Genomic DNA, 23,648 nt, shown 5'->3' on the forward strand with positions numbered 1-23,648 from the left:
CTTATGGAGATGGATCTTGACGGGTCCAGCACAGATTTGTGGGCTTTCACATCCTAACTATAGGATGCAAAAAGGGGTAAAAAGCACGCCCCACACTGCTGAGGGTTGAGCTGACCATCAACACAATGTTATGGATTAACGAAAGCAAGGGATCTAACCTCTTTCCACACAATGCCCAAATTTAATTCTCTGCCCTATTTGTTCAATGCACAAGAACCTGGGTTAAGTTGCTGTTATGCTCGATTTTGATCCAAGAAATTAAGATCATTTACTTACAAGTAAATATCCCCTAACAATAATGGATATGCATAATAAATTAGTCTCATTTTCTAAATTCAAGGGATTTGTATAAGAAGGCAGAATTGTGTTGGAACTAGATTATAACGAACTGAAGTCCAATCCCATAAAGAGTCAGATATTAGTCTTTCAAACACCTACTTGCTTGCATTTTTTGGATACATGGATTACACTCTAAAAAGAAGAATGAGCCATGCCAAGACTTTGAACATGATGAGAATTGCTCAAAAAAATGGCAACTTCATGTCATTCTTATATTTGGTTAGCCAGAAGTATCTACAACGATATATCTTCAAAGATGGAACAGCATTATATCAAGTATATCTTTTACCCAAATGGTAAGCATAGCAGGTCAAAAATAGCCGCCTGCTAGCAAGAAATATATACTACAATACATATCCAAGAAAGGAGCAAAAATATATGGATCTATCTAAACCCAAATGGTGAAAGAGAGCACCCACAACCATATCTTGCAAGAGAGGAATCGAGACATCCTTGGAACAATTTGTGTTCAAGGAATGAAACACCGTTTACAAGCCATAAAAACACCGATAAAGATTGGGTTGCGTCAATCAAGTGTTCAATTGTAAGTCTACCAAATGTCAGCACTCCATAATTTATCCAAAAGTGAAAAATTGCCTTCCTCGTGAATTCAAGATGGACTCCCAAAGATACAAACGACAACTACAATGCTCAAATTAAATATCATTGAACCCATAACCAAATGGGAAGGTATATATGGCTCAGCAGCCTCAGCTTCAGGTGACCTTCACATTTTGAAGGAGGCGTGCTGCCAAAGAGCCGTATCTTCGTGTTTCCCATTCATTCAAATGCTTCTTGTTTTCTAAACCTAAGTCTTCTTTTCTTTCCTTGATTCCCTCTTCATCACCATGAGAATAATCCTCCATATCCTCAGCAATCTCGATATTCTCATCATCTCCATGTTTAATCTCTGCAACTCCACAATTACAAACTTGTTGAGGGAGTGTCATCTTCAATCTCATTACGAAGAGTTGGATGCTCGAATGCTGATACTTGGGATCCATCTATGCAGAAGGTGAGTTATTACATGACCAGTTGCCATACGACAAAGTTACCAAATATACTTGGGATCCATCTATGCAGCAGGTGAGTTATTACATGATCAGTTGCCAGGCGACAAAGTTACCAAACAATTCTCACCTATTCATATGTAGTAATTGGGACATAAACTAAGAAAAAATATAGAAAAGACGAAAAGGAACAAAAAAGAAACTCACCTTTGATTTAGGTATGCTTTTAACTTCGTAGTTGGTCTTCCACATGTTCATCATTTTCTCATGAACATTAGTGGACCGAAGCTCATATCCCAACTGAGTAAAAATGCAGCAATGGACAAAGTCACCCAGTAAATATGGTGCCAACACATCATTTATGAAAATAAATTATATACACGAGCTGGAACTAGCTTACCAAAATAGTAGTTTTTGGTCCAGATAATGCATTTAAGGTTGCCACTAGTGGATCCAGAAGATGCTCTGCATAAACCTTGAGATACGAAAAAGCAATAAATTTCTCCATATTCTTATAGGAACTAAATGCAACTCTGAACATGCTAATGAATCCATCACACAGAAACACTACCAGTACATATAAAATGAAAGCAGGGCTGTGTGACATGTAGGAAGAGTTCTACAGTATTCACTGCCAAAACCAAGCCGACTTTCCAAGTTGACCAGTAAACTCGAAAACTAGTTGAGTTTTACAAACTATTTTGGAAAAGAAAAAAGTGTCAATTATGGGAATCAACCCAGCTCAAGAACACAGAATAATAGAAAAGAAAAACCATAGGTACATTCCCATTTTTTCATTTATAAAACTTGTTTACTAAACAAGTCAAGTTGCTCAATCAATTTTTGTTACTTATAGGTGAGACTTTATTTACTGAATTCATATGTGCACCCGAGCTTATTAGACCAATAAACCTGATATGCTTAAAATTGCAGAAGATCACCAAAGAGCATCAGTTAGGGCAATAATTTTCTGAGACAATAAAGCTTTGCATACAGCATACAAGACATAAAAAGGCACAAGATTTGAAAAGGATTAAAGTGCACAATGAGACATTTTAATATTCTCAATTGTTTTCTCAAAAAATGCAATGATTAGAAACGAAAAAATACATGGAGTGTCCAATGAATTGTATAAGATTTATAAGCAAAAACTCGGCTTAAGATTTGACCTAGTCTTGGGCCGTGTCAACTATGGAGCACTCTACAAAACACTACATGAGTTGACTAAGTCTTTCAGATAAAAGAAAAAGAAAAAGAAGAACCACAAGACTCACTAAGTAGCTGAGGTTTGACAAGTAAACTGGCTGATCTTCCAAACACCGGGATTGTGGAACCTCTTGCTAAAAAGAGGCAATGAGAACGGTAAAATGTCTTAATGTTTACGCTCCGATCTGCACCGATATCTGGGATGAGATCTGCTCAAATCTTAGCAAAAAACTGAGTTATTTTTTAAAAGGTAGAGAAAGTGAGGTCGTTTGAATTATGGACTCAGAAACAACCCAAATCTATACAGATCTGGTATTTTTCTGAATCCACTGGCAACGTCAGCTCCAAATCTGTATTTTGACCTAAAAACGCTTCTAAATTTAATCAAAACTAATAATAATTTAATTTTCAAAAATAAATAAAATAAAACAGAAAATTAAATGAATAGAAACAAATTAAACTAAGCAAAAAAAAGTGATACTTATCTCTATGGACCCGAAACCCGGAGTTTCGGGGTTAGATCAGGCCGCTCTTCCGATTTGCACCACCATCTCCTTTTTTTCGATGTCTTTGCTTGATGGAATTGGTAGATCTAAGGTTCTTTGACCTAGATCTAGGGGTTCTAAGGTAGGGGGAAAAGCTGAGAATTTTAGGTAGGATCTACCTAGGCTTTTCTTAGGATTGGAGGAGAATTTCTTTAGTTTTCTAAGGGTTTTGGGATCTCCAGAGGTTGAATATGAATTCTGGAATTTCCTCTAATTTTTTTGGGATTTTTCCTAATTTTTTAGGATTGGAGGAGAATTCTTTAACCTGTCAACTGCACTGACTCAAAGTTAACAGTGCCAGTTTGATATCTTATGGATCAAAAGCATCCATCGGTCTACCGCCTACCCAAAGGGTATTGATCATTCAAAAGAATGATCCCTAAGAGGCTAAAAAATTAGAAAAAATTCCCAGAACTCCCAAAAAATCAGAGATTATTATTGACAAAATACCGTTGATACCTATTACGAGACTCTCCAGTGAATTTGCTCGTCATACCACTAATGCTCCAGTGGATATGAAAAATAACTCCTATTATTCTATTTCACACTTTTCAATACAAAGACCATCTACCCTCAAAGATTATGATTGACAAAATACCGCTGATTGTTACATCTTCTGAAACCTAGAGATCCGAAGATTTGTTAATGCATTCCAAAAAACTGCATACACTAAACTTGTCAAAAGGATAAAACATTTCACCCAAGGTACTCCTGATGGAAGACACTACATCCTTCTAGAATGACGAGCCTGGCAAAGATGTCACGGCACATTCAAGATGAGATGAACAGGCTAGAATCCACAAACAATCATGCAAGACCATGTGTCATTGTCAAAGCAAGACATAAGGACCACTATGCATACTACATCCTTACTATTGGACACGATCAAGAGCCACTAATCGAAGTGTCTGACGACTATAAATAGCTCTATCAAACACATCAAAACATAAAAGAGAAAAGATGAGAGATATATTAAGAAATACAATCATTGAGAGATAACAGGCACACCAAGATATTTATGCGTGTTTACCATTGTATTTATATGAACAAATTCAGACAAAAGCAGGCATAGCAACAAGACTTACTTGTTAGTTCCTTCCTTCTATATTTCTCTTCTTGATGAATTCATTTATGACTGATTAAACAAAAATATTTCACATATCCATTGTATGAGGCAATGAATGTAATTAACAAGGCATCTACGGATACCTTGGAACTGTTTGATTCTCAGAAATAAAATAAAGTTGTCACAGATATACCTTGAAAAAGTGATTTATGAAGTTATTCTGCGTATGTTGTGTGTTCTTTACACATTTTCAACTTAAAATCACCCCAACACTCTGGCGACTCCGCAGGGGATCAATTCACCTCTCTTCTATTCAATCACCTCTCGAACGAGTCGATGGCCAATGAATACGTCCACTTCTTTCACGGTAGGAACAATTTGTGTTCCCATACCAAACAATGCCATTTGCCCGACTTCAAATCATACGGCCACATGCTTAAAAACTATTGTTAGCCAGCCATGGAGTTCCCATCCAAGACCTATTCAGCAACAGAGGGATGTCTCATCTTGAGGATTTTATTGTGGTAAGTGCCCCATGTGATGACCCTTACCATGGTCAGACGGTCAAGATTATCGTATTTGGTGATAACTGTCAGTTGCTAGTTCTTCCCTCGATTATATAGTAGGAAAGAAAGCAAATTTTCTCAAACCAGCCAAAGCAAGGGGTATTTGTCAAACCCGCTCATCTGCATCAGTTCTGAAACAATCTTTGACTTTATCTCTTAGTCCTTTGGAATCTCAGAAGGGTTTCAATAGGCACTTCCCTCGCCTAGGGTGTGAAAAGGGAACTGCCTAATAAAAATCCTCTAGGCGAGGTATACAGGTATCAAGTGCTACACCTTTTCAACCTCCTCAGGTGCGATGTTTGTATCAACCACTGAAGAAACTTTGGCCTACCCCAAAGTGGGATGACTACAGCTTCCAAGATATAGATAAGCATAAAGGGGGTATTGAACACATATCAAAGCCCTCAACGAGCGAGTAGCTGGGCCGATAATATGAAGTACATACAAAGGAGGGCACCAAAGCCAATATCTCCTAAATATATTTATGTAAGGACTACCCCAAAGCAGGAGGACTATAGGTTCCAAGCTCTACATAAGCATAAAGGGAGCATTGGACGTATATAAAGCCCTCAACAAGTGATTAGATTGACTAATAACTATGTAGCTACTAAGCCCCTTAATAACAACAAAAAGGAATGGCTGCCTCAGACCTAGGCCCTACACAAGGATCCAGGGGGTAGGACTTTAATAGCCTCCCCCAACCTTTCGACTGGATGGGATCTGAGAGTTTGTCACTGGGCTAACCCTGATAAATTATCTTCTATGCGTTTTGTGTGCTTTTCCATGTTCTAGGGCAGTTGACGCATCAAAACCCCTTTTATTAACATTGCCCAAATTGAGGAGGATCTGTCAAAGAGGGTTGTGGGTTGGCGAATCTCCTCAAAGCTTATAAGTTGCATATATGGAATTTGTAGCGATCCTGGTGAGTGCAAATATGTGTCATTGAAATAAAAGAATCTGTTGCACCTGGTAGACCAGCCCAAGGAAGAGGCAAAGCTCAATGAAGGGATGATCATACTTCTCCCACTCCGGTTGAAGAGAAAGCTTCTCTCTCCTCAGCATATGAGGAGGAAGGAGGAGTGGTCTCCCGATCGGATGATGACCGGGGAGACCCACAACAGATCAACCCATTGTTTGAAGAGAATGATGAGCCAATTAGGCTCGAAATCCCATAGTTTATCCCAATATCAGGAAGCAAAGGGAAAGAAGCACTCCATGAGTTCCCCCAATACACCTCCACGGCCCGAGTTAATCGACCATGGCTACAGCGTTAATAGTCGTCGTGGGGCATTATGTGTCACATGTACCACCATACAAGATTCAAAGGGTATTGGCCAAGAAGGAAGCCCATACCCAAGCATTGCTCTCAAGTAGGGACGTTGACATTGTGGGTTTGAAAGATAAGGTAAATAACCTGCTTTGCCACACGACCCCTCTAATGAGCAATCATGTACCACAGGATTCTGCACTACCTAACCCCTTTTTGGACACAATACAACAGCCTACTGTTGCCCATTCCTCTAATCAGCCTTCTGCTAAGGCTTCCGAAGTCACACAAGCTGACATCCAAAACATATTGTGGAATGATTGAAGAAATTACAAATACTGGGGGTAAAACCCTATGAGGCATATCAAAAACCATGTTCGATATACATCAATAAAGTACCCTTCCCAAAAAAAGACTAACCTCCATCACTTAAAAAATTTAATGGAACTGGTTCTCTTTAAGAGAACATCGCTCACTTTTTTGGCATATAGTGGTAACACCATCAGTGACGAGAGGCTTACGCTACAGCAATTTGTGAGCTTCCTCACCGAAGCAGCCTTTACCTAGTATTTCAAGCTCCAGCAGTTTGCTTGGAACAGATACAGGCAAACCTTGCCGTCAATCATTTCAAATGAAAGATAGGCAAATGAATACGCAACATGTAGGATACACATCTCTGGCATTGGAAAGATGATTATCATACGATATATAGCATGTAGAAAGTAGTCCTACTAGCTATAGTTGAACACTTAATCATTCTTTGGTTAGGTCATGCAATGAACATTGCATGAAAACATCATGCCACAATACATTTCAAAACATTAGTAAGCCACAATAAAGTTCTACTTTTGATTTACATGAGATATTAATGTAAAGTGCAACACTCTAATGGTGCTATGTTTACATCAGAAGGCCTTACAACAAAAGCATTTACTTGAACTACCGAATTCTCTCCCCCCCAGGCTAGAATTTTATCAAATTGTTTGGATTATGTTATGTATCATGCCAATATATATACATATATATATATATATATATATGGAAAAACTTGGGTGAACCCACTAGCTCACAGGAAAAAATGAGCCCAACGGTCGAGATTGAATCTGGGCCAATCTAAAGATCACGGATGTCCGAAGTGTTTGAATTTTAACTTTTTTTTCTATAAATCCAAATCACTTGAAACTTTAGGCGTATGTTCTTCTCATCAAGCCGCACCTAATAAAAATTTTAAAAAAAATAATTCACAAAAAAATTGACCAAAATAACCGCGAAACTTTTTGGGGGTATTTTGGTCAATTTATTTCATGTAAAATAATTTTTTTGATATTTCTCAAAGATTCACATATTTTTGATGTACACAAGTTCCAAATTTCGAGTAATATGGATTTGTATAAAAAAAATTAAAATTCAAACACTAGTGGACATCTGTGATCGTCAGATCGGCCCAGATTGAATCTAGGCCGTTGGACTCATATTTTCCTGTCAACTAGTGGGCTAACCTCAGATTCTTTGTATATATATATATATATATATATATATATATATATATATATATATATATATATATATATATATATACAAAGAATCTGAGGTTAGCCCACTAGCTGATAGCTACAATGTTAGCCCAAAGGCCCAGATTGAATTTGGGCCGATCTGACAGTCATGACCTCATTTCATAATATAATTTAATATTTTTTATGTAAATCAAAATCACATGAAAATTTTAAGCATCCATTCTTCACATTAAGGTGCACGTAATAAAAATATTAAAAAAATAATTCGTAAATAGTAAATTGACCAAAAGACCCCTAAAACTTTTAGGGGTATTTTGGTCAATTTATTTTTTACGAATTATTTTTTTGATATTTTTATTATATTCTCCATTGTTTGAATAATAGATGCTCCAAATTTTATGTGATTTGGATTCGTAGAAAAAAATTAAAATTAAAATATGAAATACAAATGTGACCATTGGATCGGCCTAGATTCAATCTGAGCCATTGGACTTACACTGTAGCTGTCAGCTAGTTGACTAATTGGATCTTTTCCCTATATATATATAAGGTGCTGTTTGTATAGATCCTAGGCTCTAAACAGTCAAATTAGAGCCTACCTTCAATAGTGTCGATAAACATGGTTTCAATACTGCAAATATTTTTTATAGCTTCAAAATATATTTTCATCTTTATTTATAAAGTTCAAAGCATCGAAAATTGTGTAGATTGATAGATCTATGAAAAGTTGAAAATCTTGAAAATTGACGATCCAAAAATGCGTTACAAAATACACTATTCCCAAAACTTGAAATCTATTTTTTTCCCATGTCCATGCATCTTAAGTCGTGATGATCAATTTGAGGATATTTGGGTATTAAAACAACCTCTTCTAGTGAGTTTTTAGGTAGGCTCTAATTTGATTGTTTAGAACCTCAACTTTATATAAACTTTTCCCATATATATATATATATATAGGGGAATGATTTCATGCAACGGTTGTATAGTAGTATAATGCAACCATCTTCAAAAATCATGTTAAAGATATTTGTTTGACACGAATTTTTAAAAGTACACTCTTTTCATTATGAAGAACAATTACAAAAAAGAAAATTCAGAAAAAATTCTCTAGAAAGCTTTCATTCTAGCCCAATTAATATAAGCCGTCCATTTTATTGAGACGGTTAGATATAGGCCTCGGAAGGAATTTTTTATTCCCATAATTTTTATATAGATCATCAGTAGATTAATAATGCTAAAAAAGAAAATTGTGATTTTGAATTTGTTAAGGCCTAAATCTTGAAATTCACCAAATGGATGGTCGAGATTCATTCTTGGATGGATACTAATTTTGACCATATCTAGGGTGCAAATTAAAATTTTTTTTCGTAGGATTGATTATGAGGATGAAGAGAATGTGTGTTCAAAATTCGGGGTCTTATAAATGCCAAAAATATGATTTTCTTGAGGTATGGTTGCATTATACTACTATACAACCGTTGCATTAGATCATTTCCCATATATATATATATATATATATATATATATATATATATTATTTATTTTCATGTTTGGACTGCATTCAGCTCTGATCAAACTTTTACTCAATAAATAAAATAAGAGGGAAACTTGACAATCATATTATTAGTTAGAAGCAAAATCAGAATTTATCAAGAGAACATACAATGTCTGTGCCAATGACATAGTCAAATGGAGGATCAACAGCTGCGATGTGGTGTGAATTTCCCCAATCTAGTTCAGCAACTTGGATGGAACCCATCGATGCTAGTTGATAAAAAATAAAAAATAAAGATCACAATATTGAGGAACCAGATAAATGATAAGAAGCTAGAAAACTTCAGAGTAAAATGTTTGGAAAAATGAAATGCAGTTATATATGTACAAAAAAAGGGATAATACACACCAGGTAAACATTAAGGTTTAGTGATCACAGTTCTAGTCAATTGTCTCTTTTCCAATGTTTAAACCCATCAATATAATCCATGAATATCAAAGCGAGAAGTGTTAAACCACAACAAATAATTAAAAAGCAGACAAGTAAATTATTCCAAAATTGCCAATTTGAGCTAACCATTTAGTTAAAAAAAGCCAGAAAAGGAAGTGGGAAAACATAAATAATTTTAGAAACTGTTATAAATGATTAATAACCCACGCTACTAACGTTTGCAATTATTACATAGTTTATTCAACAAAGCCCAGAATCAGTATACATGATGAAACAATTCCAAGCAGAAACCAATACCTAAGTGGGAATCATGAAGCCCCAAATCCAAAGAAGTCCAATGCATTAGAGCATCTAGAATATCCTATATTACTACATCTTTATGTAAATGTCTCTATGACGCTTTTTTTTTTTCTTCTTGTTCTTCTCTTTGCTATATTGAAAAGGAGAAAAGTAGAAAATTGATTGATTGGCAAGTAATTTCGTAAGGGGACATAAGGGTTGACAGGATGAGGGCCATTGTTGCATGGTGATGGAACAAAAAATAGAGTTGCGATCATTGTTATCAAGTTCGGATTGGACTAGCTGGTCAGACAAGGGGCTAGTGGCCACACTGATTAAACCAGTGGTTCTGGACCAGCATGACACTGAAGCAGAGAATATGCAGATCAATCCAGTGAACTGGCTGGTTTGATTGGTGTAAGACCGAACCATCCAGTCCATATGCCACAATAAAATCTACAAAAATGAAATAAAAGGAATCCAATTTTTCGAGGATTTTTCCCAGATTTTAACTTGTTTTTTAGTCATTTGAGGCATTTATAGGGGTAGTTGTGACCAAAGCAAATATTGGGACAGTTTAAGACTTAAAAGCCCGATTTTTGGGAAAGAGAGAGAGAGTTTGGCAATTTTTCTTTCCAATCTCTTTCTATCTACCAAAGACCTTTTATTTCAAGGCGCTTTTATGACAGAGGACTTTATAGACACATTACTGTTTCAACGTCCCAAGTAAGTATTTGCATTCATCTCTAGATTGAAAGTGATAGAGAGAGAGAGAGAGGGAGGGAAGGAGGGGGAGAGGGAGAGGGAGAGGGAGAGGGAGAGGTGGAGGGAGAGGGGTGGGGACCGGGAGAGGGAGAGGGAGAGGGGGAGAGGGGGAGAGAGAGAGAGAGTGAGAGAGAGAGAGAGACTCTCCGAGTTTTGCTTTACCTCTACTTCTCTCAAGCCTAAAACCCTGAGATTTCCATAATTTTTTATTTAAATCTATAGCGACAAGGCATTTGATGATTGTCATTTGGAATAAAAAGTCTCTTTTTTTTTTTTTATAACTTATTTCCTCATTTCGCATTTATATTATAAATTGTAAACTTGAAAATTGTAATGCGATTGTACCTTTATGTTTGTGCCTTTTGGGATGACTGTAATTTGTAATATGGTCCTTTGGGTGGAGGATTTATTTATTTTTGGAGCCGGAGTGGATTTTTAGATGAGTAATTGAGATTTCTTAGCTTGTTAATCAGTTTTTCAGTATGGATGATTGATATAATTGCAAAACGGAACTATATTTTAGATTTTTGGTATTTTAATTAAAAAAAATAAATTTAAAGACATTAATATAATACATGAATATCAAAACTAGAAGCATTAAATAAGAACAAATAATAAAAAAGCACACAAGTAAATTATTCGTGAATTGCCAATTTGAGATAACCATTTAGTTAAGGTAAGCCAAAAAAAGGGAGTGGGTAAATAGAAAACAGATAAAATTTCAAAAACTATTATAAATGATCAATAACCCACGTTACTAACTTTAGTAATTATTACTTGGGTTACTCAACAAAGGCCAAAATCAATACACATGATGAAACAATCCCAAACAGAAACTGATACCTAAAATACTCAGTTTTTCGTTTGTTTAAATACCCAAAGTTGGAATCATGATACTACGATTCTAAAGAAGTCCAACATTAGAGCGCATTTCGAATCTCCCATATTGCTACAACTGTGTAAGTGTTTATAGAGAACTTTAGCTTAAGCACCAAAGTATTTCTCTTTATTTTATTTTTTCTATACTCAAAAGGACAAAATTAGGAAATTGATTGGTCGGAAAGTGACTATGGTGAGGGGATAATGGCGAAGGGTTGATAGGATGAGAAGGCCATTGTTGCGCCGTGTTGGGACGATAAATTTGAGATAGCTATCATGACCGGACAGGACAGGCGGGCCGGACACGAAGCTAGTGGTCCCACCGGTCAAACTCTTGGTTCTGGACCAGTATGACATCGAACCAAAGAATACAAAGCTTAATGTAGTGAACTCGCTAGTTTGACTGGTGTAGACTGGAACATCCACTCCTTACACCATAATAAAATCTTTCCATGACGCACAAATTCTATAAGGCTATACCTCAACAATGTCTTAGGATGATAAATCCCTCTCCCCCTTGCACCGCATGTCAATTTACATGCCTTGGGCTCCAAAGGAACATGGCCTAGCAAACCCACATCAAAGAGATTTGAGAAGTATAAACAACGGCAGCAGAGAGAAGTGAGATGGTCAACAAATCCTTCATCTACTGATGGAAGAGTACATTTTGCATTTCCACAAAAAAATAATGAGATTTCCTTGCTTTTAAGTTTTAATAATGGATTCGACGTAGCCTTCTCTCTCGTTAATGAAAAGTCTTATTGACCACAGTAACGAAGCAAGTAGGGCCTTTTTCTACAAGGCTATACCTCACCATTGTCTTAGGAATGTAAATACCCCTCCCTTGCACCCCCTGTCGATTTCCACGCCTTAGGCTAACAAATAACATGGCCCAGCAAACCCACATCAAATTTGAGAAATATAAACAAAAGCAACAGAAAGAAGTGAGAGGGATAAGAAATCCTTGATCTACTGATGGAACGGTACATTCGGTAATTCACTAATAAAATAATGATATTTCCTAATTCTTTTGAGTTTTAATAATGGATTCTTTATATCCTGCTCTCACTTCATGCATAAGACTTAATAGACCACAATAATGAACCAATGAGGACCTTTTTCCTTCTCAACCTTGCTTTCACATCTTTCTGAGATGCTCATTCACAATAATAAGTCAAACATCTAAAATTCCTATTAAACTTCTTTATGAATCGATAAAATATTCTCATGCACTTAATATTTTGTCAAAGAAAGACAATTGATAACGTACAAAGTGTGTCAAGTGGGGAAGTGAAGATTAACATTTATAGGAGCAGCAGGCTCCTCTTAACGCTCGCAATTATTTAGCAGATGCAAACCAGAGACGAGGTACTAAGAAGAACTAAGAACAAGACCTGCATGGGATGTTTTTCAGTCTATTTTGGAATTTTTTTCAGTTTATTTTCTGTTTAGTTTTAATTTCTTCTCTTTTGTGGTTGAGTGAGGGATATTCTATGTATTTTACTTTCAGTCAGGGGCTTATTTAAAATTACTTTTAAGTTAGGACTGATTATTTTGAAATTTAAACAAGGGGCCTTATGGACTTTTGTGGTTAAGTTGGGACTATTTAGTTAATTTCATTTTGGCTAAGGTTATTTTTGGGCTTTGTACCCCAGTTAAATAAAGGGGGATGAAAATCATTCATGTGCGATGGTCATTCACTATAATAAGTCAAACATCCAAAATTCCAATTAAACTTCTTTATGAATCGATAAAATATTCTCATGCACTTAATATTTTGTCTGGGAAAGGCAATTGATAACGTACAAAGTGTGTCAAGTGGGGAAGTGAATATTAACATTTATAGGACCATTAGGTTCATCCTAACACTCACAATTATTTAGCAGACGCAAACCAGATATGAGGTACTAAGAAGAACTAAGAACAAGACCGGAGTGGGATGTTTTTCAGTCTATTTTGGAATTTTTTTCAGTTTATTGTCTGTTTAGTTTTAATTCCTTCTATTTCGTGGTTGAGTGAGGGACATTCTATGTATTTTACTTTAAGTCAGGGGCTTATTTAAAATTACTTTAAGTTAGGTATGATTATTTTAAAATTTAAACAAGGGGAATTATCGACTTTTGTGGTTAAGTTGGGACTATTTAGTTAATTTCAGTTTGGTTAAGGTTATTTTTGGGCTTTGTACCCCTGTACCCCAATTAAATAAAAGGGGATGAAAATCATTCATGTGAGCTATAGAGGAAAGGAAAACGGGAGCCTTCCCATGAAGTGCTACTTAGTATTTTGTGGGAAGGAAACCTAGGTTTCCTCCAACCTGTGCTTGTGCTTGTGCTTTACTTGGAATTTGTTTTTGTTTTCCTTTTCAAATCCCTCCATCAATTGGTATCAAAGCATGGTTGAAAGATGGTTAGAGATTGTAATGGCTGGTCATGGAGGTTTTGGCCATACGAATAACGGTCTGATCTGATTGCATAAGAAAATCAACATCTTAAAAGAGAGGGTTACACAGCTGCTATGCGAGAGAGCTCATCAACAGTGTGCCCCAAACAAAGAGGAATTTACTGGGTTGGATCCAAATCGTGAGGGTTTAGATTTTTATGGCTAGAGCTCGAGTTAGTGTGGGAACAAACCAGTGACGTGTCAAATTACATAGATGGGTTCGATACACGATGGAATCCATAGGAGCATAATCTTGAAGAACAAAAAGAATCCAATCCTCAATTGGATTCAATATTCTATGAATTAGGGAATTGTCGCATCTTTGATAGTGCTTGTATCTTTGATAATGATCATAAAGAACTGGGTGAGAGTGACAAAACTGTTCCGAGAACAATGGGAATGTTTGGTTTCTGAGCTCCTGAAGTTGTAATGAGAACGATGTTGATGGTGGTGGTGAATAGGTAAAAGATGATAAGGTTGATGGAAGAGACTACAAAAAGCTCCTTTGTCTCACCAATGGTGGTGCTAACCCTTCCAAAGGCTTTCAACCATAGATGCATGCTGCTAATGTTGTCTGCGTCCATGCGTCCAAACCCTTAACAATTTGATCGAAGATATTTTGACTGAGCCCATAACTTAGCGGTCCAAGGATCAAGTAGCAATGTCGATGTCCAAGTTTCTGCTTGGAGAATATCATGGGTTTAGCAGAGGATTCATTAGCTTAGCCTATTTCAAAACTCGAAAATCAGTTCTCTCCAAGTAGGGGAGTACTATGCAAATCAAACAAAGCCGAATTCGAAATTTATTTTATCTATCAATGTCAGGGACATGCATAGGCTTCAAATTATTGTTATGGGGATTAATAGCTTTTGGGAGACTAAAAAGGTATTTTACTTCATTTCTTAGGTAGGATCTATATGGATCTCAAAAATTGGTGTAGTAGTCCACTTTTGGTGACGTGAACTTCCTTAGTTTAACCTATTTTTAAGGGATAAAGGAGATTTCCTAGCTTTGAGGGATTTAATGGAGATATATATGAAAGTAGGTCAGCTAGAGAGGCAAAGAAATTTACTTGAGTTTTTAATTTTTGTTTTATTTTTTTTAGAAGTCTTGTACTAAAAGGACTTGGATGTCCCATTTAGAGACTTATGTTATTTTCGACAGATTCTCTTGGGTTGATTCATAGCCTTAGTTATCTTTTTTAATGTTGTTCTTTTTTGCTTGTTTTAGGATCGAAATGAGGGTGGATTTCATTTCCTACCTTGTCTTCCTGCATCAACAACCCAGTCATTACATTCCTAATAATGCACTTCTTGGTAGCAAATATTGAAGTTGAATTTTCTCAAGAACAATTGAAGAGTTGGCATAGTCCTTCAAGATAAGTTTGGGCAAGTCGAATGTTTCTAGACATCCCTATGTATACACAAGCATTGGCAATGATTGATCATTCGGTAGATCACAAGGGTTTTCCAAATTTACAATAATTGACCTTTTATTAAGAATGTGATATTATGCAGTAAAGGACTAGTTGCTGAAAAGAAAATGAGAACATCCTAGGACATGCTTGGTGTATATGTAAAAGAACTGGATGTCAAGAACAGGAAGTGAACGAATTTGAAGATGACCCTACCAAGTAAAGTATAGCATGATCTCTTAATTTAAAAACTTAGTCTTTCAGATAGAAAATCAGACACTAGGATCCCACCCAAGGTGGCGCTCCTGCAGTTGGGAAGCAGGAAAACTTCCCATACTTTGGTTGTTTGGCAGGTTTCATTGTACAAAATACACAATGCATCTCAATATAATTTTTGGTTTTTAAAGAAAGATCAATACTTTCATTCTAGACAAAATTTGAAAGAGAACTAGGGGTTGAAATCAATCAATTATTTTTTAAAAATATATATTATTTCTAATTATGGATGCTCCCATTAGGGAGATTCTGGCAAACAATGATACCCCACTCCCGATCCTACTCCCACTCCTAACAACTATGACCAACTTGCTTCCTCACATGGTTTTTTGGTACTGTAAGCCTTCAATTATTTACAAGGGTTCAAGGATGCTTTCAGATATTATTTTCCAACTTTTAACAAAGGAAAATAAATAATAAAAGCAGAAAAATGTATCATCTATGCTCAGCATACACCACACCGCAAATTTAACTTAATGTACTAATCTTTCATTCAAAGAAAAATGACACGAGAAAAGGAAAAATAATAAAGAAGACCACTTATAAACTTATACTAGAGATACAAAGTGCATAGACAAGTGCCAGTATATACCAGAGCATTCAAGATTTGCTTGCTTAATCCTCAAAATATTTCTCTCAACATTTCTCATCAGCAAAGGCAGTACTTCCTTCTGGTCTGTTGAAATAACGTTGCAACCTAGGAGTGCCATGCCTAAAAATGGTGTAACAAGCGTCAACAGAAAGATACGGACAACTGTTATATATTTTGAAGAAAACACTAATGTTAGACACATTAAGATCACTTGCGACTAATGTTTGCTACATTACGTTCACCGTGATGTTAACGAACAAGTAAGCATACCAAATCCTGCCAGTCCACAGCCAGCCCCAAGCTCAATAGCTCGTTTACCCTTCAATTTATTCAGGCAAAACTGACCCTTTCTGCAGTTCCTTTCCTGAACCGGTACAATAAGATCTCAAAATCAAATTACAATATAAGATTTTTCAAAATCAAATTACAATATAAGATAAAGACCAAAAAACTTTTGCATATGTTAGTAAATCATAACTAAAAAACCAACCAAATATAATAACAGGCTTTCGACATATTAAAACAACTAATAAAAAAAAATTGGAAAGAAACTAGTATCCCACACACCAAAAAAAGTTCCATATCACTGATGCCAAATAAGAGGGGTCATCACTTCAGCTATTTTATAGGGATTGCAGCTAATCTATTTATCACATAAAGAAAGCATCAATGTCATAACTTTGCATTCTCTTCCCGTGCCAGTTTTCCAAGTTATCATGACTACCCTCACAAATGATGTGCAATGACTGGAGAGAGAGATTTCCATCAAATCCCAATACAACAAAGAAACATGGAACATAAACATTTGGTTAAGTCAAACTTCATGCGACCCACTTGGCCATTTTCTCACAAAGGAACAAAGTCTGTAAGGATCTTTGTCAATTTAATTGTTGATGCCAGGCCACAAAAATGTGCTCTTCTTATTTGTTGAATTTCATACAAAGATATGTTTGATATAAATGTACGCTTACCGACTATGAAGCAGAAAAAATGTGGCATGGCAATAGAAAGTGAGATTTCAGAACTGTAGCCAGTAATTGGGTACACGGTGAGGACAAGATGACAATTAACGACTCAAAAGATGTTGCACATGGGCTGAATGCGCAAAATAGCCATTTTACCATTCATCCAACAACAAGCATCAAGTGATCTAAATAGAACACAAAGATATTTGAGAATTCAGAATTCAAACCACAAGGAAAGCCATAACAAACATTAACCATGATGCGTTGACAACATGTTTGTTGCATGTAGCAAGAACAGGAATAACATGTGCAACGGAACAGCAGTTATTAGAACAGAAGTACCTTTGTAAAGACTGAGAAACATACAGCTGTGCAATGATGCTGCGCCAAGGAAGCTCTAGTTCCCCTTCATCATTGGCATTTTTACACTTGATATATCAAAAGTTTGCATACACCCTTTTGGTTCCATGAGAGAGAAAAACAAGAACTTGACCCCTCCCTTTCATTAAGAAATCCTATTGCATAAAGCATCTAAATCTAAAATGACATTCAAGAGAGCGACTTAACTTGAAACACCCTTCTATAGCTTTTCAAAATCTCAATGACATTGCTAAAACCGAAACAATGTTAAAGCGAGGAATGGGGCACATTATTTGGTGAGCATGGTGTTGACAATTGTAGCATGGCATCCTAAGTTTGAATCTATTGCCAACATCCAAAAGGAGTGAGAGTAGTCCAACTAAGAACTATCTCCTTGCACAACATACTCATCTCACTTTCAAATATCCAGATGTTCTACCATATCTTCTATTCAAATCACATAAAAAATTTCCCTAGACATTCTCTCTCTTTTTAAAGTCAAACACCCTTGATATTCTATATGATTTTTTATATGCATTACATTCCTCTCCTCCAAGTACACATCCTCTATTTTATCATTGAAAGTAGGACTATGTGACCCGAGTAAGATCTCATCCATTCATTCTTTAGATCAGTCATCATGATTAAAAGGAATGAGCTGGAAGAATTATCCCGCAGTTTCCATAACTCTATTCCCATAAAATAGTGTAGAGAAAAATACTATATTTTTGCAAATCAATTTCAATTAATGTCTACACTTTCTTATTTAAAATCAAACAAAATCTCTACACAACACTTTCCTTAAATTTTAAACAAGTGGATGTCTTAATAAACAAGCCATAGTCTTGGATGTCTTAATACACAAGCCATGTCTTAATTAAGAAAAGCTTCAAATAGTTGAGCTAAGATGCAGATAGACCATGAAAGAATGATGCCTAGAGGATGTTCCAATGTTTACAATTACAAACTAGCAAATTGTTCCTAGTTCTGAGGGTATCATCAAAGTTCACACCACAAGTTTTTTTGTATGTATCTTGACTGCTATAAAAGTAAGTGTTTGTATCACTGCCTAAATTGTTTAATAAAAGCCTTCATGGAGGCCACATGGCATCCACATTGATAGACAATAGCAGATATCAATTCCTCTATAACTCACACTCTTGAGTCATGTTTGTATATCCATACATTATTCATAGGAAATGAGGGAAGAACTGAGTGCTGGATATGCACTTAATTGTACCTAAATATTTTTTAAACTCGGAAGGGGCAAACCTCAAGTTTCTTTAAAATGAAAAAGATGCAATTGCCCCTGGACTGAATAGCAGAAGTTCAATTCCAACAGCCGAAAATTTTTAAATGAAAAAAGAGATAGAGACGTATTTAATGCCACCAGGCCGTAAAAGCATGAGAAAAGATGATGTTTTGTTAATTCACCACTAAAATTAACAGTTTTCACCAACATCCTATTTTCGAACCTATTTGCATGGATACAGATATGCGTGTCAATGTAGGACACTTGTATGGGTATCAAGTTCTCCTTTTCTCAATTCACAAAAAAATATATTGTCAAGTGCTTGTTAATGAATGCATAGCCAGAATTAACAAATAGTAATTCTATTTATTTGATTGATTATTTTCGCATTTACAACAAAAAAAGAAATAAGATGGTGCTTGGTAATGCTATTTTTCAGAAAATTTAGAGTGTTGGAAAGAGAGAGGAATTAGTAACATTTGGGGTTTATACTATTTCCAAAACTGTAGCAAGAGAGATAGAGAGAGGAACTTGAAGAATCCAGAAATGTAGAGAGATTCTTTCCAGTATTCTTGAACTTGAAGAATCCGAAGAGTCCTTACCAGTATGCATGTCAATAAGCATCTGACACGAGTACGGGACCCTTGTCGAAGAATCCATGCAACATAGGTTAGAACATTACCATGAAAGTGTCTTTATTACGGTACAATAGAAATTTATTAGGCAATAATTCCAATGTAGCCTTTTTTATATGAGAACAATTCTGCAACAGCTCGTGAAGGTAGGCGAAGGGATGTCTGACCCCCCACCCCTTCCCTTCTCCTCTTCTTCTTCCCTTCCACCATTCTCAGCCCCCACTCTTTTTCCTTTCCATCCTCCTCCTCTCCTTCTGTCCTACACCATCCCCACACCCCCCCACAACAATCCCTCGTCTCCACTGGTCTACCTCGCCCCTAACCTCCTGGCAAGAGTACCCAACCTCCTTTGCATCCCCAGCTTAAACACTTCACATCTCTCCCAATCACACCAACATTCTTCGATCGTTAATTTCCACACACCCAAAGGCGACATGAGGGGCATTGAAAAATGGGGACAAGGCTTGTTGGGAGAATTAGACCTTTGCTTTCGCCAACATTCTGGTGACCTCATCCTATTCTCCTTCCCCTCCGAATTATCAGCTTCGAGAGCCTTACAATGGCCCTCCCCCAGCTTTAAAGAAGCTTCTCTCTTTATCCAAATGGAGCAAAGCCTTAGGTGCCCACACTAAGCAAAAGGCATGGCTTAGAGTCTTCAGCATTCCCCTCCATGCATAGCACCTGGACATCTTCAAATCCATCGAGGATGCTTATGGAGGTTTCATCTCTGTGTGTTGGAGGCCTTCCTCTCAATCCTCCCACAATCTGGTTAGAAATTGATGGTTTGTACTACAATGTACGGCTGGTCTAGGTTTTGGCTTTCTCCGCCCTTGCCGTGCCACTTCCTAACTGAACCAGCAACCCACCATTCGCCCCTTAGGGCCCCCCATAACGATTGGACGACAGCCTCCTATGGATGTCGTGGAAAGCTCCATAGCAGCCATCCCAGCCATCCAAGGTTGCAACCCTCAAGTCTACCTTCGCCCCAGGTGCACCCCAATGCACCGTCAACTATGCTCCAATCTTCTCCCGCAATCCATCCCTTGATCGACCCTTCCTCTTCCCTTCCACACATGCTACTCTCACAGCCGTCCTCCGCACATTTCAAATCTCCCGTCCTCCCCGGAATAGATCCTTCACGTGCCTTCTCCCCCTTTAGACTGCTAAGTGGCCCCCCTCGTACACCTCATGATGATGCCATTGAGGGACCGTATTCCCTCACCGCCCTCCCCATGTCAAACGAGGCAGTTTTGAAATCCTCCCCATTGTCTGATGACGGTCGATGGGACACCGCCCACCATCGTTGTCCACTTGGCCCCTCCATGCCATCTAAAAGGACCCTGCCAACTTGTTGTTTCCCTATCCCCATGAGCCTTTTCAACAGCCCTCTCCCCACTCCCTAGTCGTTCTCGCTTCATCTCCATCTCCCTCTCTTCCACCTCTCCTTCTCCCCCCACCTTCAGTTCCTAACTTAGCCTCTACTGAACACCCTTCACCATAGCGACTCCCCTGTGTAGTTGACTCAGAGCCACTGGTGCTTTTGTCCTCTCCCAAGGTGGGCCTCTCCTTCATTCCCTACCTCCGCCCCCCTGCCCTGTCAATCCCTTTGCCCCCCCCCTTCTTTGGGCGACCCTCCCGCTGACCCTCTTCACGTAGAAGCCCACTGGTCGGCACCAGCGACCCACTAAGTGAAGAACATCGCTCAGCTCCACCAGCCCTCCTCCATTAAGACTCCTTCCCCTCTTAGATAAGTTGTGCATCCTCTCTCCCGCCCATCTTGGCCCCACCCCCTGGCCTCCCCACTATCGCTCATCTCATGGCTTTCTCCTCCTCCCTCTCTTCGATTGAACCTCCTTCATCTCTACCCCCTGCGACTTCACCTTTGCCAGCAGCGCCCATCCCCTACCTCTCCACCCACTTCTACCACCCGACAGCACTGGAACCCCAATCGTATTCCTACCCCTCGTCTTATCCTTATCCCTCGACTTTCCCCTTTCCACTGTCTTCTTCTATCACCATTCGCTCAAGCAACTTCCACATGCTCCCTCCCTCGCTCCCCTCTACCACTTGCAATCCCCTCACCTCCCACCCTTCTCCATCCTTCCCCCCACCCCCCTCTCCAGCGAGCCTTCCCCTCTACGGTGGGCTTATTACCCCCCCCAAGGGATTCAGCTCCCACGAACTAGCACCAATGCTCCCACTCCCCACTACGACTTCTTCAACCCTCCCCCTCTCTCCCTTCCGCATCCCCCCCAATTATCGTCGACCCTCCCCTGCACCCCCCTCTTCTCTGCCCCCCATTTGGCGCCTTGGTTGCCATCCCATGGAAACCCACTTTGGCAGGACTCTTTCCCCATCTCTTAGGGGAAGCCATCCCACTCCCCCCCTGTGATGTAATGACTCATCTACCCCAACAACCAACTCTACTTCGGCAACTGCTACATCATTGGACTTAGCATTCATTGACAAGGCAATCTACACCAGGTGTTGAGAGTCATAGAGTTTGACTATGATGGAGTAGAGGAAGCCCTTCAAGCTAGAGACCAAGTTCAGAGTGAGTTTTATTGCATCATCAACTATGACCGGTCAAAACCCCCTCCCCCCAGCCCCTCTATAGCCCAACCCCACCAGCATTCTTCGAGAAGGGTGCCTTCCTCCTTCCCTGTCCACATGAAAATCTTGATCTGGAACATCCGGGGCTTCGACAACACAGCCAAATGCAGGATTGTGCACAATTTCTATCAGAAGCAATCGCCTTCTCTTCTGGCCCTCCTCGAAACCAAGCTCTTGTCCCTTTCTCTGGAGTTGATCAAACAAGTCTGGGGTCCCCGCCCCTACCAATGGATGTCAATCGATGCCAGAGCGGCCTCGAGAGGGATTTAGGTCATCAAGGATGCCTCAATTCATTCTCCTATTTGTCTCCTGAATTGGAGCCTTCTCAATCTCTATCGTCTTCTTTAGAATTTTTGGTGATCTTCATTGGAAGTTCACAGCCGTGTATGACATTAACTCCAATTCATTCTGTAACAGCTTCTGGGAGGAACTCGACTCCGTAGCCTTGGTTCAACGTCACATGGTAGTCCTTCGCAGCTGTGTATGGCACTAACTCCAATTCACTTTGTAACAGCTTCTAGGAGGAACTCGACTCAGTAGCCTTGGTGCAATGTCACATGGTGGTCGTTCGAGTATTACTCTAATCCTAGAATCTCCCAAGCAACGTTGGCCTTTTCAAACTTTGAATCCAGGCACAACCTCATTGATATTCCTCTACAAGGCACCAATTCACTTCGTCGGGCCATTTGGTCATCCCAACCCTCTCCAAACTTGACAAATATCTCCTCTTCCAGAAATGGGACTCGATCTTTTTGGGTTCCTACTAAGTGGCCCTACCTAAACCCACCTCTGACCATTGCCCCATATTCTTGGATACTAACCCCCTTCTCAGGGGTCCTAGACCTTTTACAATGAAATTATCCTTATTAGAGGAACCCTCTTTAAAATCCCTCTTCCACACCTGGTGGCTCTCTGTTTCTACTCAGGTTCGAGGATGAGCTACCTTCTGCCCCCAAAAAAACTTCAATTTCTTAAGCCCCTCCTGAAATATTGGGTGAGCCACCATCCCGAGAATTTCATAGAGTAGAAAGAAGGCCTCTTGAAGAACATAAGGTCCTGGGACTCACAGGAAGAAACCCTCCCTCTTGACCAAACGGAGAACTCCCTAAGGGGGCAAGCCAAGTTCGACTTCCAGAGTACACTTTGCAAGGAGATCTTCTGGTACTAGTGGTCCAAAGTTAAACGGCTCCAATGTGGGGATTCTAATACAACTTTCTTTCAATAGATAGCCAATTGTTGGAGACATGACAATTGTATCTTCCAAATCAAGGTGGGAAATCAAATCCTCGACCAAACCTACTGGGTCGAGGCGGCTATTACAATTACTTCAAGACCCTCTTCTCGGCCCCACAGGGCCCTAGACCTCATATGGCCAACCGTTCTTTCAACTTTATTCCACCTAACCTAGCCAACTGGCTCGAAAGAGCCTTCTCAGAAGAGGAGATCCTTTCCGCTGTTAAAAACCTTGGTTAGAATCAAGCCAAAGCCCTAATGGCTACCCACTTTCAATTTTCAACCAAATCTGGGAGACCTTACACCCATATACAATTGCCATGTTTAACATTTTCCATGATAATATCCATAGGGCCTTGAACGCCACACTCATTGCCCTTATCTCTAAAAAAGAGGGCACAAAGGAACCCTAGGATTTTAAGCCTATTAGTCTCATTAATAGGTCCTCGACTTAAGAAGTGTTCCAGGGTGGGTTATTTCTCCTACAC

The 23,648-nt window shown here is 38.5% G+C and overlaps 1 protein-coding gene across 5 annotated transcripts in view; it reads right to left on the reverse strand.

Moving 5' to 3' along the window:
* Nucleotides 1-606: 606 nt before the first annotated feature.
* Nucleotides 607-23,648, reverse strand: part of LOC18425436 (S-adenosyl-L-methionine-dependent methyltransferases superfamily protein) — a 53,214-nt gene continuing 30,172 nt past the window's right edge. For 3 of the 5 annotated variants that reach the window (XM_020662018.2, XM_006829955.4, XM_088872718.1), the window contains 6 exons: nucleotides 16,373-16,466; nucleotides 16,103-16,222; nucleotides 9,177-9,277; nucleotides 1,750-1,824; nucleotides 1,557-1,649; nucleotides 607-1,343 (listed from right to left, as the gene is read on the reverse strand). In XM_020662018.2, the coding sequence (XP_020517677.1) occupies nucleotides 1,056-1,343; nucleotides 1,557-1,649; nucleotides 1,750-1,824; nucleotides 9,177-9,277; nucleotides 16,103-16,222; nucleotides 16,373-16,466 (771 nt within the window). In that variant the 3' untranslated portion in view covers nucleotides 607-1,055. Of the gene's footprint in view, nucleotides 1,415-1,556; nucleotides 1,650-1,749; nucleotides 1,825-9,176; nucleotides 9,278-16,102; nucleotides 16,223-16,372; nucleotides 16,467-23,648 lie in introns of all 5 variants that reach the window. The other 2 variants (XM_088872721.1, XM_088872720.1) reach the window with 1 other exon arrangement.

Source organism: Amborella trichopoda, chromosome 7 (genome assembly GCF_054954075.1).
Source record: "Amborella trichopoda isolate Santa Cruz 75 chromosome 7, AtrichopodaSantaCruz75HAP2 v2.0, whole genome shotgun sequence".
Classification (NCBI taxonomy): Eukaryota; Viridiplantae; Streptophyta; class Magnoliopsida; order Amborellales; family Amborellaceae; genus Amborella; species Amborella trichopoda.